Below are 16,087 nucleotides of genomic sequence, written 5' to 3'. Positions count from 1 at the left end.
TGTAGATTCACGCGCAGAGCGTGACAGGTGTTTATTTTGCAGAAGGCAGGAATCGTGGTCACATGCAGGCAATGGTCATACACAGGTAGGCAAACAGGCAGGTGATTCAATACTAGGACTGAAGGCTATAACTGGATCTCACAAACAAACTAGGAAAAGGCTTAGTAGAGTCAAAACGAACAATACCTCACAAAGGCACAAACAGAATGAACTGAACTAAATAAGGAGCTGATGAGACCAGGTGAGTAACTCACACAGGTGAAATCAATGAATAAAAATGAAAGACACGGCAACGTTCAAGAACACAACGAAACAGAACACAAGGTTGACTAAGAAAATAAACACAGAACCTTACAACTGAAATGCCCTCATGAATGTATCTTGGAGTGACTATTATCTTGTCTGTTAATAGAGAGTAACGGGGGCCCTAGCCTGTTCTCACTCCCTGGTGCTTATGCAGCTCACACAGGGCATTCGCTGATTCATTCATATTCCAGCACTGATTACAAGGGTGGTTGCAGTCTGCAGATACTGCTGGTGCTGCTAAGAGACAAAGGGAGAGCATCGTGTCATCAACTCCTGAATTATGTACTGATCCACATGACATTAGTAGATGGTATTTGAAACATTGATGAACATTAAGTTCATCATGATGGGTAACTCAATATCATATTTGATCAAGCATGAGAGTACAACAACGTGTACTCTCATGTGTAGTAACTGACAACATGCATCAGTAGAGTCTTCAATTGACATGTCACTATTGTTTCCCGCTCACTCAGGACAACACACTGTGTTTGACCTGAGCCATTTATAGACTGTGCATTTGACCATTCTACATTATGCACAACAATGAGCGATTATTATCGATATGGCATGAGCCAACAGCGTACTATGTATGACACATAATATTGTTCTTAAACCATTTGAGAAAGGTGTTTTTTCTGCACTGTCATTGTCTTCATTTTGTTGCATATTTGCAGTGGTACTGTATGCCATAGATGGAGAAATATCTCCAAAGGTGTTTCTATTTCTGGCGGCGGTCTGTTAGGCTCACCGTGTTAATATTTCATCTCAGCTCCACTTCTACAGTGTGTTGGCAGAACTGTTGAATTATGTAGTGGATAGGGGATGGGAAAGTTCCTTTTCATTCATCACATTTTGCAGCATATGTGTTTAGTTGTTGATGTGTTCATGTCTTGTGTTTAGGCATACAGTACTGTGACACAGGTCTCTCTAAATACTGCTTGGGAGGGACAGTTGAGATGGAGAGTGGAAGCGTATCCCCCTTCTATTTTTCTCTCATTTCAAAAGATTCCTCCTTTTATTAATCAAAGTCATTGATGACAATCAATTTCTTGCCTTTTTCAAGCAAAGCATAAAATTCCTTTACTTCTCTAGGAAGCATCTTAAAGATGGAATCCTCACTACGGGAAACAGTGCCTAGTGCCACGGCTGTTGTTGTTGTTTTTGTTTTGTTGACTAAGTAGAGCTGGGGAGCGTTGTGCATCCTGGTAAAAACAAATATTGCAGTACATATGCTGCTGTTCTATTGCACGTGCAATGATGTCAGAGGGACATCATTTGTTGTTTGTAGTAACTTCTTTTTTGTGGTGAACGGACGTGGCTGTTTCACCACGAAGGATTACATCTCTTCCCATATTGCTGGAGAGTCAATATGAATATAAACAATAGGAAATAAACCATTCCCTTCAAAGGCATTTCCCTACCTGTAATCTCACAAGGACATTGCTCCTGCACAAACACACTCATAGTACACAACTTTACAAGTGTAATTTGTTGGTTTTATAGTTATTAGTTATTATGCTTTTGTTTTTAGGACTACAATTACAGTAAAGAAGTTAATCTCCTACATACAGTGCATTACTACTCCTCAACTGTGACAAACATCTGAAGTCAACAAGCTCCTTTATATGACTACGAAAATAAGTGGGCCAAAAGCATTAAGTGTAAAAAAACATTAAGAATACGGCTCTAGACTGACCAGTTGAATCCAAGTGAAAGCTATGAGGCCTTATTGATGTCACTTGTTAAATCCACTTCAATCATTGTAGATGAAGGGGAGGATTAAATAAGGATTTTTAAGCCTTGAGTTAATTGAGACATGAATTGTGTATGTGTGCCATTCAGAGGGTGAATCGGCAAAACAAAAGATTTCAGTGCCTTTGAACAGGGTATGGTAGTAGGTGCCAGGCACATTAGTTTGTGTCAAGTACTACAACAATGCTGGGTTTTAAACACACGCAACAGTTTCCCGTGTGTATCATTAATGGTCAAGAAACACCCAAAGGACATCCAGCCAACATGACACTACTGTGGGAAGCATTGGAGTCAACATGGGCTGTTCTTATGGCAAAATGGGGTACAACTCAATATTAGAAAAGTGTTCGTAATGTTTTTCACACTCAGTGGCTTTTAAAAATGTTAGAATTTTTATTCTTATAACCATAACTTATAACCATGATTAGGTATGGTGATCTCTCCATCAAGGAGATATCTCCAATGAAAATACTTAACTCAGATTAAAATGGTGGAATTATAGGTCCACCAATGAATATATACATTGTTCATTATTACTAATGAGTAACACAACACAATGATTGTTGGTCCACATGACATACAGGCCATTGATTGGTCTTTCAGTGATTGATCCCTTGATCACAATGATAATGAGAATAATTTGTACCTAATAAAATGTCCATTTACAGTACCGAATTACAGTACATAGTGTAATACATTCATGTATATGTTATTGTCTGGGCACATTTCTTTCATGATGGAAAATATGACATTTCTATGCCACAGTTGATGGTTTAGATGTATTATGCTACTAAATATCTTATAGTTTGTTCAGTGTGATCGTTGATGCACTGTTATGCATCGGTATGCATTTTCAAGGTTTTTGTAAGTAAGAGGAATATATTATTCTCATGTCTGTACCATCTCCTATTTATTTATAATTAAGAGAACTGGTCATTACATTACTTTTATTAGCATAAGGACGACCTCTTTTCGAAGACGTGAGTTTGGTTAGAATCTCTCTTCGCAGTTTTCAGTCTAGAGATGAATACTGCACATGATTATACGATGAGGACAAATCACAGCCTATAAGGTGTCAAATCATACTGAGGTAGCAATACTAGAATTAGCCTCTGTGCTGAGTAATGTCAACAAATAATAAAATGCTAGCTAGCTTGCAATCAAATAACGTACAGTTGAAGTCGGAAGTTTACATACACCTTAGCCAAATACATTGAAACTCAGTTTTTCACAATTCCTGACATTCCCTGTTTTAGTTAGGATCACCACTTTATTTTAAGGATGTGAAATGTCAGAATAATTGTAGAGAGAATTATTTATTTCAGATTTGATTTCTTTCATCACATTCCCAGTGGGTTAGAAGTGTACATACACTAAATTAGTATTTGGTAGCATTACCTTTAAATTGTTTAACTTGGGTCAAACATTTCGGGTAGCCTTCCACAAGCTTCCCACAATAAGTTGGGTGAATTTTGGCCCATTCCTCCTGATAGAACCTGAGTCAGGTGTGTAGGCCTCCTTGCTCGCACACGCTTTTTCAGTTCTGCCCACAAATGTTCTATAGGATTGAGGTCAGGGCTTTGTGATGGCCACTCCAATACCTTGACTTTGTTGTCTTTAAGCCATTTTGCCACAACTTTGGAAGTATATTTGGGGTCATTGTCCATCAGAAGAACCATTTGTGACCAAGCTTTAACTTCCTGACTGATGTCTTGAGATGTTGCTTCAATATATCCACATAATTGTCCTGCCTCATGATGCCATCTATTTTCTGAAGTGCACCAGTCCCTCCTACAGTAAAGCACCACCACAACATGATGCTGCCACCCCCGTGCTTCATGGTTGGGATGGTGATCTTCAGCTTGCAAGCCTTCCCTTTTTCCTCCAAACATAATGATGGTCATTATGGCCAAACATTTCTATTTTTGTTTCATCAGACCAGAGGACATTTCTCCAAAATGTACGATCTTTGTCCCCATGTGCAGTTGCAAACTGTAGTCTGGCTTTTTTTATGGTGGTTTGGAGCAGTGGCTTCTTCCTTGCTGAGGGCCATTCAGATTATGTCAATATATGATTCATTTTACTGTGGATATAGATACTTTTGTACCTGTTTCCTCCAGCATCTACACAAGGTCCTTTGCTGTTGTCCTGGGATTGATTTGCACCTTTCACACAAAAGTACGTTCATCTCTAAGAGACAGAACGCGTCTTCTTCCTGAGTGGTATGACTGCTGCGTCGTCCCATGGTGTTTATACTTGCGTACTATTGTTTGTACAGATAAAAGTGGTACCTTCAGGCATTTGGAAATTCTCCCAAGGATGACCCAGACTTGTTGAGGTCTACAATTGTTTTTCTGAGGTCTTGGCTGATTTCTTTTGATTTCCCCATGATGTCAAGCAAAGAGGCACTGAGTTTGAAGGTAGGCCTTAAAATACATCTACAGGTACACCTCCAATTGACTCAAAAGATGTCAACTATCCGAAGCTTCTAAAGCCATGACATCAATTTCTTGATTTTTCCAAACAGTTTAAAGGCACAGTCAACTTAGTGTATGTAAACTTCTGATCCACTGGAATTGTTATACAGTGAATTATAAGTGAAATAATATGTCTAAATAATTGTTGGAAAAATGAGTTGTGTCATGCACAAAGTAGATGTCCTAACCGACTTGCCAAAACTATAGTTTGTTAACAAGAAATTTGTGGAGTGGTTGAAAAACAAGTTTTAATGTCTCCAACCTAAGTGTTTGTAAACTTCTGACTTCAACTGTACATCATATCATTGCAATGATCCATCTGTATTTCATGCTAGCTATTGACATCTCTCTAGTCTGGAATATATTCATCTGTACTTCCAATAACATCACCTTATGGTAACTATGTTCCTGGGCTGATTACACAGACAGACTGGGGCTGATCTACATCTTAGCGAGCAGGTTACTGACCATCCTCTGTAGGTCCTGAGTACGCATTCCTGTGGTCTCCAGTACCTCATCGTGGTTGGCCTTCTTCTGGCTATTGTAGTCTGTGACCACCTTGTTGGTGATGAGAGACAGGCCAAAGACACAGAGACCACAGTGACGGGCCACCACCACCTCGGGGACTGTACTCATGCCTACAGAGCACAGACAGAGGGTGAGAGAAGACAAGCATTGAGTTTGGTCATTTTCAACCTGACACTCGTACATTTTCTGTAGAAGAAATGGACATGGCTATTGAGAGACTTGAAGGCCATGGTCAAAACCCAATGAACCATACTTACCCACAGCATCTGCGCCTAGTTTCTGGAGGGCTCTGCATTCTGCGATGGTCTCAAAGGTGGGACCTGCCATCATGCAGTACACACCTTGCTGGATGAAGGAGGAACAGCCCTGCTCCTCAGCAGTCTCTTTGGCCAGACTAGAAAGGTCTTTGTCATAGGCGTCCGACATGCAGGGAAAACGGACTCCAAACCTGAAGCGATACATAAAGTCCTGTGTCATATCAGAGGCCCTCGATGTCAGGTAAAGGACAAAGTACAATCGAAGGACTCCACAAGGGTAAGACCCATGCCCTTTACTGTAAAGAAATGCCTGTAATCAGGCTCCATGTATGGGAAAATGTGGGAGGAGACCTTTGGGGAGCCTTTTCCACAGCAGAAAGAGAAGCCCATCCTCTTCAGACAGAGGGAACATGCAACGCAACCCTTCCGAAGATCAAAAGACTGCTATTCTAACCTTTCATCGTTGTGACCACACAGTGGGTTGTGGCCTGCAAAGCCAGGCATGTTGATGTGATCCTTGATCAGCATGATGTCACCCACTTTAAAGTTGGGGTTCAGCCCCCCAGCAGCATTGGTAATGATTAAGGTCTCCACCCCCAGCAGGAAGAACACTCGGACTGGGTACGTCACCTGGAGAAAAAGAGGAACTAGAGAAAAGGGATCACGCAGTGCTGACATTTTTGAACAGAAAAACTACACTGTTATCATTATTACTAGGTGACAAGACTATCATCATTATAGAGGGTGGAATCATTTAAACAAAATAAAGTCAATTTAAACTTTTAAAGTCTTAAAAACCTCTTAAAGATCGGACACTTTTTTTCCAATTTTCGCCTAAAATGACATACCCACATCTAAATGCCTGTAGCTCAGGCCCTGAAGCAAGGATATGCATGTTCTTGATACCATTTTAAAATAAACACTTTGAAGTTTGTGGAAATGTGAAAATTACTGTAAGAGAACATAACACATTAGATCTGGTTAAAGATGTGGCCTTTCTCTTGAAATGCGAGAGAAAGGCCACAATGTATTATTGCAGTTTAGGTGCAATTAGACTCTCGCCACTAGATGGCAGCAGTGTATGTGTAAAGTTTATACTGATCCAATGAACCATTGCATTTCTGTTCAAAATGTTGTTTAATGACTGCCCAAATGTGCCTAATTTGGTTATTAATAACTTTTCATGTTCAAAATTGTGCACTCCCCTCAAACAATAGCATGGTATTCTTTCATTGTAATAGCTACTGTTTGAGGACAATACAGTGCCACCGACACGGCCTGCTACCAAAAACTGTGGGCTCTCCTTAACCGCAGCCAACGTGAGTAAGACATTTAAACTTGTCAACCCTCACAAGGCTGCCTGCCCAGACAGCATCCCTAGCCGCGTCCTCAGAGCATGCGCAGACCAGCTGGCTGGTGTGTTTATGGACATATTCAATCAATCCCTATCCCAGTCTGCTGTTCCCACATGCTTCAAGAGGGCCACCATTGTTTCTGTTCCCAAGAAAGATAAGGTAACTAAGCTAAACGACTATCGCCCTGTAGCACTCACTTCCGTCATCATGAAGTGCTTTCAGAGACTAGTCAACGAGACGGCCTACAGGTAGGAGGTGAGGGCCCTCGGAGTGTTGTGTCAGGAAAATAACCTCACACTGAACGTCAACAAAACAAAGGAGATGATCGTGGACTTCAGGAAACAGCAGAGGGAGCACCCCCCTATCCACATCGACGGGACAGTAGTGGAGAAGGTGGAAACTTTTAAGTTCCTCTGCGTACATATCACGGACAAACTGAAATGGTCCACCCACACAGAAAGTGTGGTGAAGAAGGCGCAACAGCACCTCAGGAGGCTGAAGAAATGTGGCTTGTCACCAAAAACACTCACACACTTTTACAGATGCGCAATCGAGAGCATCCTGTCGGGCTGTATCACCGCCTGGTACGGCAACTGCTCCGCCCACCAACCGTAAGGCTCTCCAGAAGGTAGTGAGGTCTGCACAACGCATCACTGGGGGCAAACTACCTGCCCTCCAGGACACCTACACCACCTGATGTCACAGGAAGGCCATACAGATCAACAAGGACAACAACCACCTGAGTCACTGCCTGTTCACACCATTATCATCCAGAAGGTGAGGTCAGTACAGGTGCATCAAAGCTGGGACCGAGAGACTCAACCGTCCCGTGGACAGGACAAAGATCCCGAAGAAGTTTTAATGTCTTAGTCTTAGGTCTCTCTTTATGTAGTGTTGTGTTGTGTTGTCTCTCTTGTTGTCTTAGGTCTCTCTTGTTGTCTTAGGTCTCTCTTTATGTAGTGTTGTCTCTCTTCTCGTGATGTACGTTTTGTCCTATATTTTTATTTAATTTATTTGTATTTTTAATCCCAGCCCCCGTCCCCGCAGGAGGCTTTTTGCCTTTTGGTAGGCCATCATTGTAAATAAGGATTTGTTCTTAACTGACTTGCCTAGTTAAATAAAGGTTAAATAAAAATAGATTTAAAAAATGCTTATAGTAGGTCAGGGTGCAGACAGATTGTGTTTTAAGAGGGTCCCAAGATTTAGATATGAAAATTCAACTAACACTGTCAAACGTTAACCCAAGTTGACTGCTATGCTACTTTCACAGAGGTCAAAGCTAACTAAAGACACCAACTGTGTTATTCTAACATAATGGGACTTCTTCATAAAAGTGCAAAGTGGTGAAATATCATTGAGGACCTCACTACTCATTTGAAAGAATATAGTAGCTGTATTTAAAAATACATATAATCCCATAAGGTGTCAGGTTTATCATGGGATATACAAGCATTCCAATACACTTTTTCATTAAATATTAATCCAATGTAATGAGGATATGGCTCTGGTGGGTGGAAAGAGTGGAGCTCACCATGGCAATGTCATAGCCCTCGTAGAAGTGGAAGCGGCCCTGCATGCAGACACACTGCTTCCCCTGCAGCTCCCCAAATACCAGCTGACTGACATGTCCTTGTACCGCAGTGGTACAACAAGAAAGACAGGAGGAGGATTTCAATAGAATTGCCGAATGTAAATATTTCAGTCAGGTCCCAAGGACAGGAAGCAGCAGCCACCATCGGGTGACGGTCTGGTTCTGGGTCACAGTGAAGGGCTGGTGTTCTTACTTCATCTTTCAAAACATCTACATAAACATTTCTTATCTGACATTAAATGATTAAATGCGTAAGTTATCAATGATCATTATAACATCTATTGAGCTGGATGATGTAATGGTGCATGTACAAACTGAAGACGGCAGGATGCTGTACAGTTTCAGGTGGTAGAGTGCAGGATAAGGATGGTGTCTGACCTGTGCTGTTGGGGAAGTGTGGGATGTCCTTGTAAGGAAACACAGTCTTGTTGTCCAGCAGGTCAGCAAGACCACCGAGGCCGGAACCACAGATGATGGCTATTTTAGGCCTCTGCTCAGTGTGAGACAGCAACCAATCAGCTGTCTCCCTGTAATCCTCATATTTGTAACTGAGGGAAGAAACAGATAGTAAGTTCATGCTATTCAGTATAATGTTACAATCTAAATCATCAATGATCATCTGTGTTTCTGCAGAGATGGACTGCTATACACCTTTCATCTGAACACAACCAATGGGAACATTTGTTTTTTGATTATGCAAAACCTGTCAATTACTGTCAAGTATCTTAGCAACTCCTTCAGCTACTAATAACAGAATCATAGACAAACACACCCCTTCTCACCCCGGGCTCCCGAGTGGCACAGCGGTCTAAGGCACTGCATCTCAGTGCTTGAGGCATCACTACAGACACCCGGGTACGAATCCAGGCTGTATCACAACCGTCTGTGATGGTGAGTCCCATAGGGCAGTGCACAATTGGCCCTGCGTTGTCTGGGTTCGGCCAGTGTAAGCCATCATTGTAAATAAGAATTTGTTCTTAACTGACTTGCCTAGTTAAATAAAGGCTCAATTTAAAAAGAAATGAATCTGCTCTCTTGGTACTGAATGTGTGTGTGGGGGAGGGAGAGAGAGGGAGAGAGAGAGAGAGAGTGGGAGAGCTTATCTAATTGAATTAAATTGAAAACAACAAAATGTAATTAACTTCTACACATTTAAACTCTACAAGCATATCAAGTTGTATTGGCATTCGAGACATTATGGTTGTTGGCATTCTCATTGGGTGGACATGGTGAATGATTGCAAGTCCTGTCATTAAAAAGTAGGCATACACAGATTTTATAAGTGACCATAAATCCAATGAGATCACTTGGTCTGGAGGCCAATCTAACCAACATTAGTGGCATAGAAAGCAGTTTGTTCTGTTGTTTTTAACTAAATAAAAAATATTCCTTAATGTTATTTTACTGTACAACAGATACTACTGTAAACATGTGAAGTGTACTGCATGATTATATGAAACAGGACATACAGGTGGGAACTGGAAATGATTATGTCTTATTTACGTTTTGAACCAATAGTTCGCACAGAATAAACAAAGTCCTGTTCAAAGCAAACAGTTGGTCTTCCTCTATTTTCTTTGGGGGGCAATAAAAGGTGTTCATTGTTAGCAATAAACGTTGTTAGCAATTGTCACCATAAACGTTCATATCAGGCATGTTTAATTTGAAGTATTGAATCTGTTTTGTATACTGGTAGTTTTCTGCTCGTTTTAGTAAATGGGTGGAGCTCACAGGGCAGGAGGGGAAGAGCCGCAGACGGATTGGCTGATTCCGTGAAAGCGCAGCGCTTCCATCACGGAGCTGTCCGTGGTGCTACTGGCCACTGTCGGATCAGGACTTTCCATTCAGCACGGTCCACCGGGCCGCGGGACTGCACACTCCCTGAACCAGGCGCTCAATGAACACGCACAATGGCCACTCATTGTATACTTACAACGCCGAGTCCCTTTCCTTTCAAATGAGTTGGCAAAAGTAGGGCTGCTTTCAATGCTTCAATCAAATCAAATCAAATGTTATTTGTTACATGCGCCGAATACAACAGGTGTAGACCCCACCGTGAAAGGCCTACTTACAAGCCCGTAACCAACAATGCAGTTTTAAGAAAAATAAGAGTTGAGAAAATATTTACTAAATTAACTAAAGTAAAACAATAAAAATATAGAAGAGTAACAATACAATTTTGCATAGGGTTTTCATGAAAAGTAAGCTTGTCTGTTTAAGTGTTACTCAGGCCATCGTGTACCAACTTATTAGGATGTAGCCTAAACACTAAAAAAACTAATTAAAAAAGCTCAAATATTGTTCAATATTATTTACCTTATATTAGGAATAGAGATTTTCGATATGTAGGCCTAAATCAGCAATTTGTATTGATATCTATCAGATAAGTCCTTCTGTAGCTCAGTTGGTAGAGCATGGCGCTTGTAACGCCAGGGTAGTGGGTTCGATCCCCGGGACCACCCATACGTAGAATGTATGCACACATGACTGTGAGTCGCTTTGGATAAAAGCGTCAGCTAAATGGCATATATATATAAGTCAATTATACCAGAGAACCACGATAATCTCTTGCCATGAACATTTACAAATCTGCCCATTTCATGTAGCCAATGAATGACTGACTGAAGCTGGCATATTGGAAGTAGAATCAGGGCCCGGTTTCCCAAAAGAATCTTAAGACCAAGTTCGTTGTTATAAACTTCTTATGAGCATCGTTAAATCTCCGAGATTTTTCTCCAAACCATCGTTATCAGGGACAGCAGTGGAAACTTTTAAGTTCCTGGACGTACACATCACAGACAAACTGAAATTGTCCACCCACACAGACAGTGCGGTGAAGAAGGCGCAAAAGCACCTCTTCAACCTCGGGAGGCTGAAGAAATATGGCTTGTCACGCAAAACCTTGACAAACTTTTACAGATGCACAATCGAGAGCATCCTGTCGGGCTGTATCACAGCCTAGTACGGCAACTGCACAGCCCACAACCGTAAGGCTCTTCAGAGGGTAGTGAGATCTATACAACGCATCACCGGGGGCAAACTACCTGCCCTCCAGGACACCTACAGCATCCGATGTCACAGGATGGCCATAAAGATCATCAAGGACAACAACCACCTGAGCCACTGCCTGTTCACCCCGCTATCATCCAGAAGACGAGGTCAGTACAGGTGCATCAAAACTGAAAAACAGGCCATCAGACTGCTTAACAGCAACCACTAACTCAGAGAGGCTGCTGCCTACATTGAGACCCAACCACTGGACATTTTAATAAATGGATCACTCGTCACTTTAAACAATGCCACTCTAAATAATGCCACTTTAATAATGTTTACATATCTTTTATTACTCATATCACATGTCTATACTGTATTTTATACCATCTAGTGCACCTTGCTTATGTCGCTCAGCAATCGCTCATCTATATATTTATATGTACATATTCTCACTCACCACTTTAGATTTGTGTGTATTAGGTAGTTGTTGGGGAATTGTTAGATTACTTCTTATATTTGTGTGTATTAGGTAGTTGTTGGGAATTATTATATGACTTGTTAGATATTACTGCACTGCACTGTTTTTTTCACCCTCCCGCTTCACTTTGTACACAGAAGATCTCCGCTAAACATAGAATATCACGGTTTATCAGTCTCTCTGTGACCTCCGATAACTTCAGGACAAAGTTAAATACAAGTACAACGCTGCCAATGTCTTAACAATTGATACAAACAAGCGACATATACAAAGAAAACCGGGATGAGTGCATTAAATATAGCCTAAAAACAGTAGTCTATGTACATATTTAATTCATATTGAAATACATTTCATGTTCAATCAATTGATTTCTATTTTGCTACTTGTTTGCTACTGTCTGTAATTTGTCTCAATACATATTTCATGATGTGTAGCCTAACTTGTATGCAATGATGTGCTAAATCGGCGATTTAGTGCATTTGTTATTGGGTAAGCATTATAATAAGCCGCCTCAATATTTGCAGCCGTAGGTGGTAATATCTCTCTAGGAGCTGATCCGTCGTCAGTATTGTGAACTAATGTTAAAGAAATATTTGATAGGAGTAAACTGATCCTGGAGCAGCGGGCCCTTTCTTGCGATCCTTCAGTATCGACACATGCTCCAACGATGACCGTTCTTTTTGCGTCACGTTTTGGGAAAGCATCGCTAAATTCCATCGCTACCGGGAAACCAGGCCCAGAACATTCATGGGTTACTGTGCGCTTCCAACCCCTGACACAGACGAATTGATTAGCATATAACCGTTGCTAACTTGTTATAGGCTCTACTGTAGCCTACCACGAGGACAACATTTCACCCCGATATAGGCTACACCGATATGTTATCTTACCTGGATGGGTTCGAAGATGAAATGTTCATTGCTGTTTGTTCTTCAGCTACTGAGTTTTGCGACAAACGGTAATCGTAGGACGAGGTCACGGTTGCGACGGACAGATGTGATGAGAGGGTGGCGTGACGGAGGAGGAGTCGTTGGATTTTCGGTTCCTTTGATAGGGCTCGTTGTCCTAATCAACATTTCTAACAGACTGGGCCCGGTTTCCCAAAGCATATTAGAGCCAAATTCATCGTTAGAACCTTCGTAGGAACATCGACATCGTTACATTTCCGAGCTGTTTCCCTAAACCATCGTCAGTAAAGTTGCACTTGAAAACGCTTGTTATTTACAGACGCCTCTCAGACCATTCGTAAAACAACTAAGTGCGTTGTAAGATTATTTTTTGCCCTTCCGCGTTAATTTATACACAGAAGATTTATAAACATATAATCAAGCTGTCTCTGGGACCGCAGATAACTTGGGAACAAAGTTGACTTAAAATGCAAAGTTGACAATGTCTTTGCAAATGAACAAGCAAAGGATAAATATATGCTTAAAATTAAAACTGAGATGACTGCATTAAACAGGCCTATATATTTTAATCATATTGAAATAAATGTAATGTTCAGTCAATTGAGTTCTATTTGTAAGCTACACTGACGATTATTTGCTAAATATATTTCATGATTTGTAACAACATGTGCACAATGATGTGCCAAATTAATCTGTGATTGAGTCCATTATTATAGTGTAAGCATTAGAATAAGCCGCCTCAATATTCGCAGCCATTAGGTGATAATATCCCTCCCTCTACGAGCTGAATCGTCTTCAGTATTGTGGAATAATTCTAATGTTAACGTAAGATTTGGATGGAGAAACGTGATCAGAGAGCAGCGCTGACTTTCTTTCGATCCTATCAGTAGGTGTATTGAACAACTCACGTAATGAACGTTCTTTCTGCGTGGTGTTTTGGGAAACGCGTGTTACATCATCGGCAGTTGTAGGAAAGATACATCATTAAAACACCTGTAAGACTAAAGTTCCATGATTGAACTTCCACCTGCCAGTCGGAGCCTTGATGAATGATAATCAATCAAATGTATTTATAAACCCCTTCTTACATCAGCTGATGTCACAAAGTGCTGTACAGAAACCCAGCCTAAAACCCCAAACAGCAAGCAATGCAGGAGAAGCACGGTGGCTTGGAAAAACTCCCTAGAAAGGCCAGAACCTATGAAGAAACTTAGAGAGGAACCAGGCTCTGAGGGGTGGCCAGTCCTCATCTAGCTTTCCAGGGTGGAGATTATAACAGAACATGGCCAAGATGTTCAAATGTTCATAGATGACCAGCAGGGTCAAATAATAATAATCACAGTGGTTGTAGAGGGTGCAACAGGTCAGCACCTCAGGAGTAAATGTCAGTTGGCTTTTCATAGCCGATCATTCAGAGTATCTCTACCACTCCTGCTGTCTCCAGAGAGTTGAACTCGAGAGAGTTCCATAGCTGCAGGCAGAACAGTTGAAACTGGAGCAGCAGCACGACCAGGTGGACTGGGGACAGCAAGGAGTCATCAGGCCAGGTAGTCCTGAGGCATGGTCCTAGGGCTCAAGTCCTCAGAGAGAGAGAGAAAGAAGGAAAGAAAGAAAGAGAGAAAAAGAGAGAGATAATTAGAGAGAGCATACTTAAATTCACACTGGCCATCGGATAAGACAGGAGAAATACTCCAGATATAACAGACAGACCCTAGCCCCCGACACAATACTGGAGGCTGAGACAGGAAGGGTCGGGAGACACTGAGGTCCCGTCCGTCGATACCCCCGGACAAGGCCAAACAGGCAGGATATCATTGTTTTGTAATTCATTAGGCCTACATTACAACTTCACCACAAAAAAATGATTTACTGAAATAGTGAAAATGGATGAAGGGGAACATTTGATGTGTAATAGGTGTAGGCTACCTGAAACCATGCCCCCACACTGGAAATCCCCCATTTAAACGCCCCTTTCACACAGATCAGATGTGGCCACATGACAGGCTTTTGAATGTCTCTTTGTGGTCAAAGAGCCTGCACTGACATCAGGTGAAATGCATAATTACCCATGATGCCTGTCATTTGAGTGTGGTTAAATGTCAGGGTTTGATTTCATTTTGCCTTGTGAAGGCTTACATTGAGAGAGATCCTTTTTAATCATCCCCAACAGTCACTCTGTTTATGGTAGTGCTTGAAGGACTACTCAATTATTATTTTCTTCTGCATTTTAGAGCTCATGATTTGACCTTGTTGTTCCTGAGTTCCCAGTTGTTTTGAAACACCTTTGATGGCAATATTTGTCTACAAGAAGGACTGCCCCACCTTCCTGTTCAAGTGAGCACAGCACAACAACGGGGAGTCCAAACAACTTATTGTATGCTGCTTCATAAATTAGCTCATGTGCTTTTCTTCATGAGGAGGGGATACAGTGACAGTCAATTCCCATTCAAATATTTGTTTTCAACAAAAAGTTCAATAATTCCAGATGATATTACAAGGGTTGTTTTGTTTGCGGAATGCCTTGTCTGTGAGTTGGTATATTGTCTATAAAAGTGGATCCTCGTGATTGTATTTTTCTTCCTTTTTAGAACACATAGGCTGTAATAAAATACTTCAAATGCCAGGCTTTGGCCCTTGTCTTACTCTCCCCCTGTGGATTATGTTTCAAAGCATCTGAAGGCATTGTCTGGTAGTAGTTGAGACATGGCACTGCCTTGTCAGGTTCTTCTGTTCTCCAGAGGCGAAAGAAACGCACCCCAATTTAGGCGAGGTGCTGGCAAGCAGAGTAGAACACTTGAAACATGAAAGGGGAGCTGGACACTAGGATCTCAGATGCAATAATTTAATAACATAATATCCAACGTTTCAACAGACAAGCTGCCTTCATCAGGGTATATTGACAAACACTGTGGGGTGACAAGTTTATGTAGTGTCAAAGGACACACACAGGTGTCTGTAACCATGGCCGGTGGTGGCCTGATATCATTGGTTAATTCTCAGATATAAAAATAACATACCAAAGACATGAATGGATAGCATACGATCATAGATACAATTTGGCAACATAGGTCTATCCCTTAGTTTTAGGTCAGTGTGTGCGCAGACAAAAGACTTCGCTGAGTTCCACGAAGGAGCAGCTTTCATGCTGAAATATAATAAAAAATTAACGCAGTGAATGTCACCAAGTGAAATATAACTTGACTAAAAGTCTTAAAATATCTGGTACTAAATTAACTTTAGAACAGTGGTAGGAAAAATACTAAATTGTAAAAAGTACAATTAAATGCTATACATAAAATTCCTTATATTAAGCAAACAAGCACAATAAAATGTATTTATGATCAGATAGGGACACACTCCAACACTCAGACATAATTTACAAAAATACTATTTGAGTTAAGTGAGTCTGCCAGATAAGAGGCAGTAGGGATAACAACG

General features: G+C 41.1%; 1 protein-coding gene across 2 annotated transcripts; it reads right to left on the bottom strand.

Moving 5' to 3' along the window:
* On the bottom strand, positions 1–15,261 carry LOC118396682 (purine nucleoside phosphorylase). Of its 2 annotated transcripts, none has more exons than XM_035791025.2 (7): positions 12,632–15,261; positions 8,648–8,817; positions 8,210–8,307; positions 5,778–5,953; positions 5,324–5,514; positions 5,007–5,176; positions 1–543 (listed from the first exon to the last, which is right to left on the bottom strand). In XM_035791025.2, the coding sequence occupies exons 1-7, from the start codon at positions 12,658–12,660 to the stop codon at positions 487–489; spliced, it is 891 nt and encodes a 296-aa protein (XP_035646918.1). In that variant the 5' UTR covers positions 12,661–15,261; the 3' UTR covers positions 1–486. The 2 variants fall into 2 exon arrangements, with proteins under 2 accessions (XP_035646918.1, XP_035646919.1); XM_035791026.2 differs by having other exon boundaries at positions 1–540.
* Positions 15,262–16,087: the final 826 nt, after the last annotated feature.

The sequence above is a fragment of the Oncorhynchus keta genome, chromosome 17, assembly GCF_023373465.1.
Source record: "Oncorhynchus keta strain PuntledgeMale-10-30-2019 chromosome 17, Oket_V2, whole genome shotgun sequence".
Taxonomy (NCBI): domain Eukaryota; kingdom Metazoa; phylum Chordata; class Actinopteri; order Salmoniformes; family Salmonidae; genus Oncorhynchus; species Oncorhynchus keta.
This window is presented reverse-complemented; position numbering and strand designations above follow the sequence as displayed.